Consider the following 16,409-nt stretch of genomic DNA (forward strand, 5'->3'; position numbering starts at 1 on the left):
CACGTGGAACGATCTTACGGTCGGAATCCACCCTATCCAACGGCCGCAGGGTTTTAGATCCGACGGCTAGAGCTCCAGTGAAGGCATTAGGGTTTTACGATCTTTAGGGTTCTTGGAGGGCGGCCGCAAAATGGCGGAGAGGGGAGGAGGAGGAGGAGGCGAGCAGCGCGAGCGCGGTGGATTCGGCCGGGGCTTCGGCGGTCGCGGCAGGGATCGCGGCCGTGGCGACCGCGGCCGCGGCCGGCGCTCCAGGCGCGCGGACGAGGAGGAGAAATGGGTGCCGGTGACCAAGCTCGGCCGCCTCGTCAAGGACGGTAAGATTAGGAGCCTCGAGCAGATCTATCTCTTCTCCCTCCCCATCAAGGAGCACCAGATCGTCGAGTTCTTCCTCGGCAGCGCGCTCAAGGACGAGGTGATGAAGATCATGCCAGTGCAAAAGCAGACGCGCGCCGGGCAGAGGACGCGATTCAAGGCCTTTGTGGTGGTGGGCGACAACAATGGCCACGTTGGTCTGGGCGTCAAGTGCAGCAAGGAGGTGGCGACCGCGATCCGAGGCGCGATCATCCTCGCCAAGCTCGCGGTGATCCCAGTGAGGCGAGGCTACTGGGGAAACAAGATAGGCAAGCCACACACCGTCCCGTGCAAGGTCACTGGGAAATGCGGCTCGGTGACTGTCCGGATGGTGCCAGCGCCCCGAGGAGCTGGGATCGTTGCCGCTCGCGTCCCCAAAAAGGTGCTCCAGTTTGCCGGGATCGAGGACGTTTTCACCTCGTCGCGCGGATCGACCAAGACTCTGGGAAACTTCGTCAAGGTGAGGATTGATCTGATCGTTCTTCTTTCACTCTCGACGAGTTTTTCTTGGTTTTTGGCAGGCTACGTACGACTGTCTGTTGAAGACGTATGGGTTCCTCACCCCGGATCTGTGGAAGGAGACCCGGTTTACCAAGTCGCCGTTCCAGGAGTTCACGGACTACCTGTCCAAGCCTACCAAGTTGGTGATCGAGGACGTCGAGAAGGCCCCGGTGTACTGAGTAGTACTACTACTATTCCCTGTTTCATCTTTTTGGAGCTTGAATACCAAAGTTTTTGATTTGCTCAGTGATATCGAGTAAGATGATCTTCTAGACAAGCTGCCAGAAACGAAGAAAGAGAGAGAGATCAGAGTTTTAGATCGAGCTCATGTTCTTTCTTACATCGAGAACTGGAAAGCCTGGAGTTTTCTCGTAAGCGTTTGGGAGAAGTTGGATCATCCGGCGAGGGGATTCGAGTGCATGGTGACTCTGTTTAGCCTGATCTCCGCCAAGGGACGATCTCCAGCACCTGTTTGTGTCTGTAGCGAAGAAACTGTGAAGAACACTATCGATCGAAAGCAAGAAAAGCGTGTTAACCTTCTCCATGAGGTCGAGAACTTCGAAGCCATGGATGACTTTGCCAAAGACGGTGTAGAGGCCGTTTAAGTGGGGCTGCTTGGCATACGTGACGAAGAACTGGCTCCCATTCGTGTTTGGTCCGCTGTTGGCCATGGCAAGGATTCCTCTCGCGTTGTGCTGATACAGGAAAGAGAGTAAGAACAATCGCTCAGCTCAATCTTATCATCCAAGGAGAAGAAAGAAAGAAAGAAGAAAATTTTCTACCTTGAGAGACTCGCGAATCTCATCGTTAAACTTGCGACCCCAAATGCTGGTACCTCCGCGCCCAGTTCCAGTGGGATCGCCTCCTTGGATCATGAATCCTTTGATGTTGCGGTGGAAGATTGTGCCGTCGTAGTAGCCGCTCGCGCACAGCGCCAGGAAATTCTACACCTCCAACATGAAATTCTTTCAGTCTCTCTCGCGCTCTCTCTTCTAAGATTTTACCTCGGCTGTCTTTGGGACCTCGTCGCAGAAGATCTCGCACTTGATATCTCCCAGATTGGTGTGCAATGTGATCGACTACAATGAAACAAGAAGATTTCAGCTCCAATCGCAGCAGAGACTCTGCTCACCATCGTCTCCCTCCCAAGAACCCTAGACTTGGGTTTTAAGTTAATTCTTTACACAAAGCTTTAAAGACTATGTGGCTTTCTCTCGCAAATAGTTTTCCCACCCCATGGCTTCCAATCTCTCTGCCTTCTCCATCACCTTCCTTTCTAGCTCCTCTTTGTAGGATATCATCCTGGAAGAGAAGAAACGAGGTCGTTTTAATGGGTGAAACCATTGCAAACTCACTTGTCAAGCATTCTCGGGTCCCAAACTTGCAAGAACCTCGCAGCTAAAATCCCTGCGTTTGCTCCATTGTCCACTGCAACCCACGCAACCGGCTCTGGCTACGATCACACAAAGTGACAGTTGGTCGATGATTCTTTCAGCTGAACTGGTAACTTACTTGCACAGCGATTGGATGCTCGACTCCGTGCTTCAATGAGCCTTTGCTGGTTGGAACCCCGATCACTGGAAGTGGCGTGGCACCGGCAACAATGCCTGCGAAAACAACGAAAAGATAAGCATACGAGTAGAAGATCACCAGGGACTGACCAGGTAACTCGGAGTAACCGATCGATACGACGACGAGAACTTTGAGACCTTTCGCGTGAGCATTTTTCACATAGTTGCTGGATACTGCTACGATCTACACAAGAATAGAGTTAATGCTTCCATCAAATATAACAAAACGATTTTAGTACCTCACAAGGCACACCAAACAATTCCAGCGCTGCGGCAGCAGCCTTCTCGGGAGTTCCCGCGCAAGTCGTCAAGATTCCCACGACAGGAGGAGCAGCTGCGGAGTTACATTCGCTCGGTAGTCATTCGTAGAATTAATCACAGTACCAGATTCCTTTGCATTGTAGATGTCGCTGCCAACAAACGCTTCCAGCTTTTCCAGACACTGCGATCTCCTCTCTTCTCCTTGGTGTGCGATAACCCTGTACAAAAACAACGTTTGGAAAAACCAAGAGAACGGAAACACTTCGACGTACTTCGATTGGAGGTGTTCGTCGGAAGTACCCAGTATCCTCACGGCTAGAAGTCCTGCGTTCTCCGCATCATCGACGGCTACAGTAGCAACAGGAATTCCCGTTGGCATCTGTCGTGAAAAGAATTTCCTTCTCTTTCTGATTGCGAAAGCCAACTGTTTTACCTGAGCAATCGACAAGAAGGAATCCAGTCCTCTTAATGCCGTGACATCGACCGGAACACCGATAGCTGGGAGAGGCGTAATGCTGCCAACCATTCCTGAACCAAACCTCGAAAAGTCGATAGAGAAAACAGAAGAAAAAATTCTACAAAAAGAATTGACTAACCGGGAAGGTGCGCAGCACCACCAGCACCAGCGATAATCACGTTGAGATTGTCAAGGTGAGCATTCGATGCGTAGCTATACATTCGTTCCGCGGTCCTGTGAGCCGAGACAATCGTCATCTACGCACAAACAACTTAGCTAGAAAAACGGCATACTAATTCACATACCTGATACTTTACACCAAAACGATCAAGAAGTTTTCCGGCGTGTCTCATGGTAGAAAGATCTGAATCCGAACCCATGATAATTCCCACAGCCGGTTTTTCTAGCTTTGAGAAAACTATATATTAAGTGAGACAGGGAAACGAAAACATAAAACCGATCTTACCTGTCGGATGTTTGCATTCAGCTTCTGAACCATCCGTGATTTGACGCATTCGTTGTTTCACGATGGCCATCGATGGCCCCACAACTGTGACATGACCCATTTTTCGTTGTCTCCGAAACGCTACGCTCAGTGTGAAGCCCAAGTCGAACTACTCAATAATGATAGCAAACCTCGCTTGTGGTACCAATGTACACTAGCACCTGGAATGCTAAACGCCTTGTTCATTATCTTTTGTGCGATAGATGCACCGAGTTCACCCTGAATGCTCGCAAACAATGAGCTACAACACGAAGAAATAAGAACGTTACCTCTTCAGCCAAAATGTTATACATTCCTGCTGCTGAAACTTTCATGGAAGTGTCACCGAGTGGCAAGCCTAGGACAGCACGAAGGTGCTGTTCAAACTGCGAAACGTAGCATGCTTCGATAGTAAGATGGCCACTGTTATGCGGTCGTGGTGCAACCTCATTCAGCAAAATCTACAAGAAAAGATAGAAACAATCAAGAGAAAAAAACGTATACCAGATTATCAGAAGCCAAAAACTGCTCGACGCAAAAAACTCCAGCGCCACCAAATGAGGCTACAGCTTTTGCTGCTATGTCCAGTGCTGTCTTCTCGGCAGCTTTCGGAATCAGGGCCGGTGCTAGCACTGTATGGCAGATGCTCCTCCTGGACAAATCAGAGAAGTTCTGAATACAAAGGAAAACGAGTAAGCTAGCCTTGCCTTTGAGTAGTCTCTACCAGTTGATAGCACCGTGTTGTTCCATCTATGCCACGGGCAACCATCACTGCTAGTTCCTAAAAGAATGAATCAAGCAGGTGCAAACGCAGAAAAACTACAAACCTTCTCAAAAGACACCCACTTCTCCGCAAACAGACCTTGCTCAAAACCTCCCAATGCTGTGGTGACAAGAGAAGAACCACTTAGCGAGCATTGAACACGGAAGGGCTATCTTACCTTTCACAGACGGAAGCAAGTCACTTTTGCTTCTCACTGCGATGTTCCCGCGGCCATCGTAAGCAAACCGGCGGCATTTTAGCATGAACGGGTATCCCAGAACAGAAGCTGCATCCTCCAAGCTTTCTAAGCCAGTAACCTGTGAACTAATGTCGATCAAACATTTCAAAACTGTAGAGCTCTAGACAAACCTCCACGAACTCAGGAACTGGAACACCATACTTTCTAAAATGCAGCTTCTGACGATACTTGTCCTGCAAGAAGGAAACAACGATTATCTACATTTGCTCGGAAACTGCTAACCTGAATCGTCTTAATAGTACTCGAGCTCGGTTCCACGCGAACTCCCTGCTTTTCAAGCTCGTCAAGTGTTCCCGCATCAACATGCTCTATCTCCATAGTCACGACATCACACCTGAAATGACGAAACGAAGTTTAGCAACGAAAGAACAAGAAAAGCTGGTATACGCTTTGGCGAACTCCAAAACAGCATATCTATCGTCAAACTCCGCAACAACATGACGGTGAGCAAGAGCACTGGCAGGACAAATCGCCGAAGGGTCCAGAACCGCGACTTTGACACCCATCGCCGAGCCAGCTTCGCACAGCATTCGGCCCAATTGCCCTCCTCCCAGGACTCCCACCACAGCATCGTCTAGCCAAAACCTCCTGCCAGAGCAAATTCTTCTTCTAGAACGAAAGAAAGACTAAGAGGATTTACCCCGATGGAAGCTGCTGCTGCTGTAAAGCCGCTTGGTTCAGCGCTCTCGCAAAGGAGATCCGAGCGGCAGTGCTCGCCTCGCCGATCCGGAGACGGCATTGGTTTGCAAAGCATCGAGAATGCGGCGGCACGGCTGACGCTGCCATGAGCTAGAACCCTAATTTCACTTCGAGGGTTTTAGGGAACCGTTAACTTCGGCTTGAGGGAGGAGTGGACACACAAAACGAGGAAACTAACTGATACAATGACTGCTCTCCCTATCAAAGCTATCACTCCGGCACGAACAGATCGGTGACTACGACGAGGAGTGGGCGATCGAAGCCGAGACCGCCTTCTCCTTCCTGGCATCGCTTGTGCTCGACGGTGCTCGACTTGGGCACGATGATGCGTAGAATTCCCTTCCAGGCCTGCGCGGTGACGCCCTCGGTGCATGCATTGCGCGGGAGAGCAAAGCGGAGCTCGAAGAGCCAGTTGAGAGCCCAGTCGGGGAGTTCGAGCGCTCGGGGGACCGCGGCGCTGTAGCGAGCTCGGACGCTGATAAAGCCGTGCTGCACCACGACCTCGAGCTCCTCCTTCTCGAACCCGCCCGCGACGGCGCGGATTTGCACGGCCTCTGCCTCGCGGAAGTACTGCCGCACGAACAGATTCTTGCGGGGGCGCAGCTCGCCGGTGAGATCGATCACCATCCAGTTCACCCAATCGCCGTTCCCGTCGTCGTCGTCGCCAACTGCGCGCACAGATCGAGCAGGATCGAGCAAAGGATTAGCGGAGGAGGAAGAAACAAAGAAGAAAGAGATAGAGACAAGGGAAGTCGATCGGATCGGCGAGTGCGGATGGAGGAACTAGAGCTCCTCGCGAGCCGCTGCGCTTGATCTTGATTCTCGGACTGAGCTCCTCCTTGCGCACCGCTGGCGCCTTGACAAAGCCAGCGCCTTTGGCTGCCGCGGTGGTCGCCGCCATCGCCATCGCAGAGACGCCGCGAAAAACACCGGCATTCCCCAGCAAACGATCCATCCCACCTCGCCAGAAACATGGAACGATGGATGCTTAAATACGTACTACTGGCGATACGGTCGTGAAGCGAGACACGCTAGCATATTCCGTTCCGTCAGTGGTGCTATTGTATATTCTACTAGATAAATAAAACTTTGCAAAACGTCGTTTGTAAAGAATTTAAGATGAACCTTCATCCCCCAAGCTTTCCAAGCCAGTAACCTGAGAACTATCGTGAGCGATTCAACATATCAAAACTGTAGAATTCTAGACAAGCCTCCACGAACTCAAGAACTGGAATACTGGAATGCAGCTTCTGACGATTTTGTCCTGGAAGAAGGAGACGAAGATGAGAACCGCTAATCTGAATTGTCTTAATTGTACTCGAGCTCGGTAACTCCCTGCTTTTCAAGCTCGCCAAGTATTTCCGCATCAACATACTAACATAGGTTTAAGATTTTGCTTCCAGAAGTTCTCGACGGCGCGAACCTCAAAAGTCAGCTTTATATTCAGAAAAAATCACTCAAACACGAGACCTTGTAGCCGCTCTTTTTTTGCAAAGCTTTGGTGGAATGACTCATGCTGTAGATGTAGAGCGGCTGCTTGCTCGAAAATCCTCGCTTCCAAAGCAAAAAGACGTCAGAAACTCTTACACTATGGTAGAACCGCGGCCAGATTTCTCCAGGGCGAGAGAGGAATCTCGATCGAGGAGGAAACGAGGAAGAACGAAGAAGAAGGGGAGGGTGGCAATTCTTCTTTCTTCTTGAGATAGGGTTTAGGGCTTCTTGTCATGGGAGGACTGCCCGTTTAGAAGACCGCAGCACACTGGAGGTGGTGAACCACGTGTTCGCGGGCTCGGATCCCGAAGAAAAGCAAAGAATTGTGGAGCTGCTGCATTGTGTCGGTGTCCGTTTTGGCAGGGACATTGCTCGCCGCCTTGACGAGCCAGAGGAAGTGCGCAAGTTACTTGGACGCCCTCTTTCGAGCTCCATCGCCAAGCCGCTGATAGCTCACAAGCTGCTCAATCAATGTAAGTAGTATTCTATGGTTCCACTAATAACTGCCTAATATCTTACTTGTCCCCTTGGCGGTGTCGCCTATGCGTAGGTGCGCTTTATCTTGATCACAAAGAGGACAGGCAATCTAAGCTCGCTGATTAGACACATGTTCAAGCGAGTTACGGTTCCCAAGCACATCTACAAGCCCTTGTTACTGCCGCTGATAGATGGAGTGGACCAAACCTTTGATAATTCAGATGATGCTTACGATGCATACGAAGCCATGGTAGCAACATCTTGGCACTGCTGTGACATTCGACAAGGTCGGACGAACCATGTGACAACGATTCCGAAGTCTTCCGCTTTTGTTCCCAAGAAGGCAAGCTGATGAGAGCCGGCCCTGAGAACACTAGTGATACTTCCTGCGTCGGGGCGCTCATGTACGATATGGACGAGGTTTTCAGCTAGGACGCAATCGGAAGCTTTGCGATCGGCGTGGTTCTGATCCAGGATTTCATCTGGGTGTTCAAGTTCATTCCGGAGAGCTTTGATCCCGTGGCATGTCTCTACGTGTTGCTCCGCGAGGGTGGACTTGGACTGAAGATGCTCACCAAGCTCATGTGCGCCCAGCCGGTTCTACTTGGTGTTCTCTGAACCTTCCTCTTGTTCCTTGCTTGATGTTTCCGAAGCAACAAAACATATGGAGTTTTATAGTTAGTCCATTTAAATTGGTTAAGGTGTTTTGGATTTATCCTCAACTAAAGATATATTACATTTGTCAACTGATTTTCGTCAACTTTCATTTCTTGGATTATATAAAGGCCTTCCACAAAGAAATTCTCTTCTAGATATCATTGTGATTGTTTTTGCTTGTACTTTTGTAAGTGTGCATTTAGATAGAACATGGAATACTTTGCTGCTAATTGCTAAATACCATGCCAAATGCCAAAACATTAACCACACTGAAGAGAACACAAGCAACTCAAGTGTTTATACTTTGCATCATGAGTCATAGTGATTGATTTTCTTATTTTTTCTCCATCTTCTTGTTCTCAAATGCAAAAGAGGATTTTCATTTGTCCTATTTTGGCTGGTTTGATAGATCGAATGAGGTTTCCGTCCAGCAAGCGATTTGGTAGGCGCCGAATATTTGGATTTGGCACGCAACTTATTTTTGTCAGCCCGTTGGAACAAGCGCAGATAGATGCCGATTTGAAATTCCATTTTGTCATGGATCATGGTCGCCTCGGCTCACATAATGGTGTTTTGTGTTTCGGCCCGTTCTTCCTGCTTCTTCAAGTAGGTATTGGATAAGTGTGGTTTCATTCACTGTTCCTCACATCGATTGGCGCAAGGCTCAAAAATATGCTCAATGCATTCTCTTGGAAAAAGAAGGCCGTGTGCCTTGGTGACGTCGTGGGAGTCCTTGAGATAGATAAGGGTAACATTCCATTCTCAAATAAAATTAAACTTAGATTCAACTTATTCTTTGAGATTTGTAGGGCGGGCCTTCCAGAAATTCTCGACGGCCTCCCAAAGGAGACACGAAGAGGGGGTTTGGAAATAGTTTTCAACCAGCAATTGACGCGTCTCGGTAAAACCTCATAAACTGCGTCATTGCCCCAAGCGCAAAGATAAATTAAACCTCCATCCTAGCTTGGTTTATATACCCGCGGAGTGGCACGATTTCAGTCCTTGGCTCGTGGAATAGGGCTGGCTGGCGCAGCATATTCCTAGAAGTCAAGGTCAACGAGAATATGCATTGCTGGCCAGAAAGCTGGAAGCACGAGACCTTTGTAGCCGCTCTTTTTTTCTGCTGTTATGTGGAAACCAGGAGACTTATCTCCATTTTGTTCTGCAAGCAGCTGATGACAGTCCGAACGGGACTGACCGACACCGAGAGAACAAATCATGGGCTTCTCCCAAAATTCTTGGCGCATGAATGCACTTTTCATGATTCTACTGTTTGTCATTTTATATCAACTCTATAGTTAATATAAACCTTCATTTATAAACCCCTTGCACAAGAATTGTTATGGAATTGTGATTGGTTTTGCTTGTACTTCTACAAAGACATACTCTTACAGCACTATAGCCTTTCGAAATTGCCTTGGAACATTTCATACTGGACTATAGAAGAGTTTTCTAGGTTTGCATCTTTCTTTCTTTCTTTCTTCTTGTTACTAATTGAAAATTGTATAGTGCTCGAGTCGGACCAGATCTTATGAGTGCTCTCAAGAAGCAATATTCCCCATGTAACCCATAAAATGGTCTGGGCATATGCCACGTGACAGTCGTGGCCACATGCTCAAAATATATCTGAATCGTGTCATAACAAAAAGGAGAAAAAAAATTTGAAGACAAAACAATGGAATTTATAGGGCTATAAAAGTAAAAGATAAACCTCTATTACTTTAAAGAAAGAAAAGTTTAACACAATTCTTTCTAACAAAAAGTCAAGGCTCTAAAAGTTAATTAAAAGCAAAGGGATCTGTAGACTTTTGGCCTCTGCAGAAAGAAAATTTTGGTTAGAACTTCACTGACCACATTTATTTTTTCTAGTGACTCCAAGTGCACATATGCATTGCCATTGCCAAGACACCTTTGGGGCAAGATAGAGAACCTAACAGGACATGAATGAAGAGTGCGATTTTAGAAGGATCAAGACGCTGCAATTGCCAAGGAAGTAGGGGAGGGGCAGGTGATCGGGGGGAGGGGATACTGACTACTACCACCCAGGGTTTAGGGGTGCAGAAACACAAGTAACTCCGAGTGTCTATACTTTGCTTCATGAGTTCAAGCACAGTGATTGTTTTTCTTATTTCTTTCTTCATCTTCTCATTCTCAAATGCACAAGAGGACTCATCTGTGCTTTTGAGCTTCAAAAACTCCGTGGAAGATCCATCTAAAACTTTATCCAGCTGGAATATAAGTGATAACTTCTGCCAGCACTGGAATGGCGTAGCCTGCACGACAAAAGGCCGAGTTTCCGTTCTTGAGCTTGAGCATTTAACGTTACCGGGCTCGCTCTTGGTTTCCACAATCAATGCTCTACCTTTCTTACTGGAGCTATCTGTCTTGGGAAGCAACTTCACTGATGCCATGAATTCCTCTGAACATGCCTGCTCACTTGAGATGATCAAGCTGTCAAGTAACCAAAACATGACCTTCACGAGCAGTTTTGATGCTATGCTCAGCTGCCAAGGTCTAAAGGTTCTCAATCTTTCAAACAATCAAATTGATGGTAAGATAGAAGTGCCAATAGGCAATGCTTTGGAGGTAATAGATGTTTCACATAACTTACTTAGTGGTGAGGTGCCCCTCTTCCTGTCTTCACAGTGCAGGAGGTTGAGATATCTAGACCTCTCCCACAATCATCTCACCGGAGAACTTCCAGTGGATCTTCTTAAAAATTGTACTAATCTGCAGCAAATCTCTCTGGCCTACAACAGCTTCCATGGCCCGTCATTTCCCTCTATTCACTCCTTGCCATCGCTGGAATTTCTCGATGCTAGCTTCAATAACTTCACAGGTCCAGTTCCCGCAATTCATGAGAACCTCAAGCATCTTAATCTCAGCTCAAACAGTTTCAATACAACCAGGGAAAACTTATGTCCATCGCTCAACTCCTCGAGGCTGGAGAGTCTGATCCTGGTCAACAACAAGCTCACCGGAAGGGTATTGGACAGTGTCTTGAATTGCTCCAGCCTTAAGATGTTGGATTTGAGCTTCAACTTGTTAGCAGGAGAAATTCCAAGCACTATCTGCAAACAACTTCCCAAGCTCGAGCATTTCCTTGCGTGGGTAAACAACCTCGAAGGGCAACTTCCCCCAAACTTGGCCTCATGCAGCAACCTCACCAAGATCATCCTCACTTTCAACAATCTCAGTGGAAACATTCCACCTGAGCTGTTATCCAACACAAAGAGCCTCCAATGGTTAAGTTTGAGTAATAACAGATTGAGTGGAGAGTTTCCTGATTCATTGGAGCATGCAAATGAGCTGTTAGTGCTTCAGTTGAGCAACAACAGCCTGCAGGGCAAGCTGCCCAGCAACATGACCGTCCAGACGATAAATCTCCGCGGAAACAGCTTGAGCGGGAGGATTCCAGCCTCTTTGAATGGTTTCGAAGGCAGCAAACTTGCCAAGCCCAACGTTGCGGGGACGAGCTTGAAGATAGCCTCAGGGATCAAGACATGTGGGTGCATGGACAGCATTTTCATGCTACAAGGAATCTATTTGGAAGAAATGGGGAGTCTACTCACAGCCAAGAGTGGTGGCTGCAAATGCTCCATAAGTTTCCTTCCAGCAAGCTTTTATGGTTTCTCCACCTCCAGTCCTTCCTTCATCGATGTTTCATTCAACAAATTGGTGGGAGGCATCCCTCGCGAGCTTGGGAGCATGCAGGACGCCACTTACATCAGCCTTGCGCACAACTTCCTGTCGGGAACAATCCCAGAGGAGCTCGGGGATCTCAAGAACATGATAGGAATGGATTTGTCATTCAATGGTCTCCAAGGAAGCATTCCAGGCTCGTTTTCCTCGCTCCAGTCCCTCACAGGGTTGAATGTGTCTCACAACAACTTGTCCGGTCCGATTCCACAGGGTGGCCAGCTTGCGACACTTGATGCCAGTAGCTACGCAGGAAATGCCGGTCTTTGTGGCTTCCCTCTAGCGTCGTGCACCACATCGCCACCAACAGCGACAAATCGTGCTGACCATGGCTATGGTGGATTTGGACCGGTTCTTGCGGTGAGCTTTGCAATTGGGGTGGTGGTCTCAGTTATCTGCTGCACAATGGTAGTCACCATTGATAGTAAAAAACGCTTTGTGGAGAGAGCTTGCTATGGATGATCGACACACCAAAAAGAAAAAAATGCCCAGCCACGCTTAGTCAAAGCTTTTTTTCAAAGTCCACCCCGATCAAGCTACTTTTGTGATCATGTGTACGTTACTTTATTATTCAACTTAGATTTAGGATTTGTAGGCCCGAGCCTAGGGCGGGCCTTCCAGAAATTCTCGACGGCCTCCCGAAGGAGACACGAAGAGGGGGTTTGGAAATAGTTTTCAACCAGCAATTGACGCGTCTCGGTAAAACCTCATAAACTGCGTCATTGCCCCAAGCGCAAAGATAAATTAAACCCTCATCTTAGCTCGACTTATATACCCGAGGAGTGGCACGATTTCAGTCCTTGGCTCGTGGGATAGGGCTGGCTGGCGCAGCATATTCCTAGAACTGATTGTCCCTAAAAGTTAAAAAATATGCATTTATTCACTCGCTCATGCTTCATGGGCTAGAGTTTTCTCGGGGAGGATCTCCTGGAAAAATTTCTCGAGCTGCTCGTGGTAGAGCGCCGGAAAGCTCCGCAAATGATCTACGTGAGGAGATATCCGCATGTCGAAGCACGAGACCTTGTAGCCGCTCTTTTTCTGCAAATCCATGAACTCTTCCACGTAGCTCGCTGGGATGACTCGGTCGGCACTGCTGTAGATGTAGAGCTGCGGGCATCGCGGCTGCTTGCTCGACAAAATGGAGATGATTCTTGCAAGTCTCCTGGTTTCCACAACAGAAAAGGAGAGCCGAGATGTTAGAAACTAGCGCCGCAGGAAAAGATCTAGCGAGGAAAGAGCACCTCTTACAGTTTGACAGCGGGAACCGCGAGTAGAACCGCGAAGAACTTCTCCAGGACTGCCAGGAGTAGAGTCTCGGACGCGCTCGGCTGCGCAAGGATTGCTCGCTCGGCGTCGGTCAGTCCCGCCAGCGACTGCGTCGAGAAGCTTTGCTTCTTGAGAAATGCTGTTGCGAACCCCGAGGCCCAGACCTTGTCAAAGCGTATCAGCTGGATGTAAGAACACGACCAGGATCACGTAAAACTTCGTCGGCTTACCTGGGGACTGAGCTCGGCAGCAGGCCCCGAATCTACAACGCATCCTTTTATTCTGCTCGTGAGGTGCTGCTGCCCTTGCTGCTGGAGTTTCTCGAGTAGAGCTCCATAGCTGTGAAGAAGGAGTCAAATCAACACCATTGCTTTGACAACTAGGAAAAATAAGAAGACCACTCTAGAAAAACCATTAAAAATAAAAAATAAAATAAAAACCTGACTGCTAGAGAAAACTTACTCTGTTGGGAACTTACAAGAACCAGCCGGTGTTGCTAAAGGTGTGGAACAGCACCGATTTTTCGTTTCTTCCACCGCTCGCTAGCCACTGCTTGATTTCCGCGTAGAGCAAATCGACATGCCTGTCGGCCTTCCCAATGACGCCGAGGCTCAGCAAATCCGGCATTGGCATCACGAAAGTCATAGCACTGATCCCTCTCGAGTTATACCACTCGGCATATTTCTTCAAGTGCTTGTGTTGAGCACCCAGCCATCCCAGGAGCACTACCACCAGATCTCCCTCTCCATCTCCAAGCCAAGAATCTCCATCGCGGGCATTTTTCCTGTCCGAGACCCCGTGCATGACGATGCTTTGCTTCGCGGGATCCGGAGACACGCGATCTGTGACAAACGGGAGCTGGAATTTGATCCGCGCCGGCCAGAAGACATGGAAATGCGCCCGTTGCGAGCTGGAGCACGAGATTATAGGCCGCCTTTGACGACGCGGAGGAGCTACACGAGCCACACTGGCGACACTGGATCTCGTGGAACGCGCATTCTTGCCTGTGATGCGGCCCGCAGCAGGACGCGCCAGGGAGTGAAGATTCATGGCGGAGACCGGCCGATCGTGCCCTCCCCGTGGCAGAAGCCCTAAACCCTGTTTTAGGGTTCTTCGTTTAACATCCTTTTAGGGTTCTTCGCTAACATCAAGAGACATAAAAAGAATCCTTTGCACATTATTGTGTGAGGCAACCAAACCCATCACCGAGGAAGAAGAAAGAAGAATCGTCACAGCCCAGCCAGCATTGTCCTGTGACGCCCCATATCTCTACAAACCCCTGCCCCTCTTCTTCTTCGTTCTTCCTCGTTTCTTCCTCTATAGACCCGCCCAATTCCGCGGATCAAGAGAAATCGTAAACCTCTGGAATCGCCACCGGGAACTGGTCGATGCAATCCGCCCAGGGCCCCTTCTCGCTCGCCTTGATCGTCCGCAGCGCCCGCCACACGGCGCTGTTACACTTGAACCCGCTCCCAAACGCGATCTGCCACACGCGGTTCCCCTTCCTCATCCTCCCCTTGGCCTCGATGTACGCGAGCTCGTACCAGATCGAGGAGCTGGACGTGTTCCCGAATCGGTACAGCGTCATCCGCGACGCCTCGACGTGCTCCGCGGTGAGCTGCAAGTTCTTCTCCAGCTCGTCGATCACCGCGCGGCCGCCCGCGTGGATGCAAAAGTGGTGGAACGCCAGCCGAAAGTCCGGGATGTATGGCTTCACCGCGCGCTTGAACACCTTCCGCGCCACCAGGAAGCTGAAGAAGATGATCTGCTCGGACAGTGGCAGCACCAGCGGCCCCATGGTCGTGATGTTGGTCTTGAGCGCCTGCCCGGCGATGGCCATGAGATCTTTGGAGAGCGACACGCCCATCTTGGAGTTCTCGTCCTCCTCCTGGTAGACGCAGCGAAACGACTTGTCGTCGGCGCCCTTGTGCGTCCGCACGGTGTGGAGGAGCTCGTACTTGGCGCGGCGGCGGTCGGATCGTCGGTTGCTGAGCAGCATCGCGGCGCCGCCGACGCGGAAGAGGCAATTCGGGATGAGCATGGAGCGGCGGTTGCCGAAGTACCAGTTCTGGGTGATGTTCTCGGTGCTCACCACGATGGCGTAGTCGTTGCCGTGGACCTGGAGCATGTCCTTGGCGAGGTCGATGGCGATCACTCCCGCGCTGCAGCCCATCCCTCCCAGGTTGTAAGAGCGGATGTTGCCGCGCATCTTGTACTTGTTGACGATCATCGCCGAGAGCGATGGCGTGGGGTTGAAGAGGCTGCAGTTGACGACCAGGATCCCGACGTCCTTGGGCTTGACGCCCGTCTTGTGGAAGAGCTCGTCCAGCGCGCTAAACATGACGGTCTCGGCCTCCTGGCGCGCCGCATCCATGGATGGTCGCGGCGGGAGGTAGTGCATCGCGGGCGGGAGCGCGGTCTGCTCGCCCAGCCCGGAGCGCTCCAGGATCCGGCGCTGGAACTCGAGGCTCTTGTCGTCGAAGCTCCCCGAGAGCTTGGAGTGCTCCATGAAGGAGGCGAAGGGGACGCGGATGTTGGGCGATGGCTTGTGGCACGCGTAGTCGACGAGGAAGACGCTGCGCGGGCGGGACATGAAGTAGACGGTGGCGGCGAAGACGAGCAGCGCGGAGCACGTCATGACGCTGACGAGGTTGAATTTGAGGTGGATCCAGAGCTGGTGGATGTCCTCGGGGCCCAGGCGGCCGACCTCGATCGCTACCCCGAGCATCAGCGGGACGAGCGTGAGCGTGATGAGATGCGTCACCAGGTAGTGGTAGCCGAGCTTGACGTACTTGAGGTTGACGCTCTGGAGGAAATCCGGGAGCGGCAGCCGCCGTGATCCTCTGGACCCGCTGCTCCTCCGCAGCAGCCTCCCGCCTCCATCGCCAATTCCGATTCCTGAGGAGGCGCTAGCAGTGGCAGCGGCGCTGGGTCTCTCCTCGGCCATCGTTGGGATTGTTTCGCGAGCTCCTGTGATGCTCTGATCGACAAAAGCAGCGAACTTCTTGTTCTTGGATGAGATTTTTTAGGGTTCTTGGGAGTGAGGGAGGAGAGAGGCGTGGGTGGCGATGGCGATGGCGATGGCGCGACGCATTTAAGGCAAAGCGAGGCCGGATCAGTAGTGCAGTTAAAGGGGCATTCAATGGCAACACCAACCTCCACTTTCGGTGAAGAGAGACAGGGCAAAACACACGAAAGAGTTTGGTGCTTTTGTTTTTCTTTCTTGCGCGCTCCCTCGCTCGCTGGAGAGGAGGATTGGGGAGGAATCTCGTTTTCTAGCTGGGATTAGGAGGATGTGTTTGGGATGCTCTCGAGTTCCTAGTGAAGTGAAAAAGGTGGTACATTGGTGGTAATAAGTCGCTCCTTCATTGACTTGGCCGCTCCTCATTTATATCGGGTCTCTTGCGTACAGAGAGGATGGAGAGAAGAAGAGAGCAGCGCAGCAGCCATGCCAGCCAGCAGCAACAGGGGAG

The 16,409-nt window shown here is 50.3% G+C and overlaps 6 protein-coding genes and 2 non-coding genes across 10 annotated transcripts; 2 read left to right on the plus strand and 6 right to left on the minus strand.

Moving 5' to 3' along the window:
- Nucleotides 1-97: 97 nt before the first annotated feature.
- On the plus strand, nucleotides 98-1,098 carry LOC9655158 (40S ribosomal protein S2). The gene is made up of 2 exons (XM_002963188.2): nucleotides 98-811; nucleotides 873-1,098. The coding sequence occupies exons 1-2, from the start codon at nucleotides 131-133 to the stop codon at nucleotides 1,029-1,031; spliced, it is 840 nt and encodes a 279-aa protein (XP_002963234.2). The 5' UTR covers nucleotides 98-130; the 3' UTR covers nucleotides 1,032-1,098.
- LOC9643445 (peptidyl-prolyl cis-trans isomerase CYP18-1) lies at nucleotides 1,054-2,026 on the minus strand. Its single transcript, XM_002963583.2, has 6 exons — nucleotides 1,985-2,026; nucleotides 1,857-1,931; nucleotides 1,635-1,796; nucleotides 1,389-1,547; nucleotides 1,194-1,330; nucleotides 1,054-1,130 (listed from the first exon to the last, which is right to left on the minus strand). The coding sequence occupies exons 1-5, from the start codon at nucleotides 1,985-1,987 to the stop codon at nucleotides 1,247-1,249; spliced, it is 483 nt and encodes a 160-aa protein (XP_002963629.2). The 5' UTR covers nucleotides 1,988-2,026; the 3' UTR covers nucleotides 1,054-1,130; nucleotides 1,194-1,246.
- LOC9655159 (phosphoribosylaminoimidazole carboxylase, chloroplastic) lies at nucleotides 1,992-5,435 on the minus strand. Of its 2 annotated transcripts, none has more exons than XM_024668270.1 (21): nucleotides 5,288-5,435; nucleotides 5,035-5,235; nucleotides 4,870-4,981; nucleotides 4,758-4,820; nucleotides 4,567-4,705; nucleotides 4,453-4,508; nucleotides 4,333-4,406; nucleotides 4,130-4,277; nucleotides 3,916-4,086; nucleotides 3,778-3,865; nucleotides 3,608-3,727; nucleotides 3,447-3,544; nucleotides 3,281-3,398; nucleotides 3,118-3,212; nucleotides 2,957-3,063; nucleotides 2,808-2,902; nucleotides 2,663-2,757; nucleotides 2,514-2,607; nucleotides 2,365-2,459; nucleotides 2,208-2,305; nucleotides 1,992-2,154 (listed from the first exon to the last, which is right to left on the minus strand). In XM_024668270.1, the coding sequence occupies exons 1-21, from the start codon at nucleotides 5,431-5,433 to the stop codon at nucleotides 2,052-2,054; spliced, it is 2,316 nt and encodes a 771-aa protein (XP_024524038.1). In that variant the 5' UTR covers nucleotides 5,434-5,435; the 3' UTR covers nucleotides 1,992-2,051. The 2 variants fall into 2 exon arrangements, with proteins under 2 accessions (XP_024524038.1, XP_024524037.1); XM_024668269.1 differs by having other exon boundaries at nucleotides 3,447-3,559.
- A 3,346-nt stretch (nucleotides 5,436-8,781) lies between these two features.
- On the minus strand, nucleotides 8,782-8,914 carry LOC112344234. Its single transcript, XR_002991636.1, has one exon. It is a non-coding gene; the product is annotated as a U4 spliceosomal RNA (small nuclear RNA).
- Nucleotides 8,915-10,068: 1,154 nt separating this feature from the next.
- On the plus strand, nucleotides 10,069-12,132 carry LOC9655160 (serine/threonine-protein kinase BRI1-like 2). The gene has a single exon (XM_024668067.1). The coding sequence runs from the start codon at nucleotides 10,069-10,071 to the stop codon at nucleotides 12,130-12,132; it is 2,064 nt and encodes a 687-aa protein (XP_024523835.1).
- A 133-nt stretch (nucleotides 12,133-12,265) lies between these two features.
- LOC112344233 lies at nucleotides 12,266-12,411 on the minus strand. The gene has a single exon (XR_002991635.1). It is a non-coding gene; the product is annotated as a U4 spliceosomal RNA (small nuclear RNA).
- A 120-nt stretch (nucleotides 12,412-12,531) lies between these two features.
- Nucleotides 12,532-14,049, minus strand: LOC112342758 (transmembrane protein 53-like). The gene is made up of 4 exons (XM_024665056.1): nucleotides 13,415-14,049; nucleotides 13,167-13,275; nucleotides 12,919-13,100; nucleotides 12,532-12,832 (listed from the first exon to the last, which is right to left on the minus strand). Exons 1-4 carry the CDS (start codon nucleotides 13,984-13,986, stop codon nucleotides 12,559-12,561), a joined length of 1,137 nt encoding a protein of 378 aa, XP_024520824.1. The 5' UTR covers nucleotides 13,987-14,049; the 3' UTR covers nucleotides 12,532-12,558.
- On the minus strand, nucleotides 14,014-15,977 carry LOC9643446 (3-ketoacyl-CoA synthase 4). Of its 2 annotated transcripts, none has more exons than XM_024665028.1 (2): nucleotides 14,308-15,977; nucleotides 14,014-14,165 (listed from the first exon to the last, which is right to left on the minus strand). In XM_024665028.1, the coding sequence occupies exons 1-2, from the start codon at nucleotides 15,881-15,883 to the stop codon at nucleotides 14,065-14,067; spliced, it is 1,677 nt and encodes a 558-aa protein (XP_024520796.1). In that variant the 5' UTR covers nucleotides 15,884-15,977; the 3' UTR covers nucleotides 14,014-14,064. The 2 variants fall into 2 exon arrangements, with proteins under 2 accessions (XP_024520796.1, XP_002963631.2); XM_002963585.2 differs by having other exon boundaries at nucleotides 14,014-14,159; nucleotides 14,302-15,976.
- Nucleotides 15,978-16,409: the final 432 nt, after the last annotated feature.

The sequence above is a fragment of the Selaginella moellendorffii genome, unplaced genomic scaffold (assembly GCF_000143415.4).
Source record: "Selaginella moellendorffii unplaced genomic scaffold, v1.0 SELMOscaffold_3, whole genome shotgun sequence".
In the NCBI taxonomy this organism is placed as follows: Eukaryota; Viridiplantae; Streptophyta; class Lycopodiopsida; order Selaginellales; family Selaginellaceae; genus Selaginella; species Selaginella moellendorffii.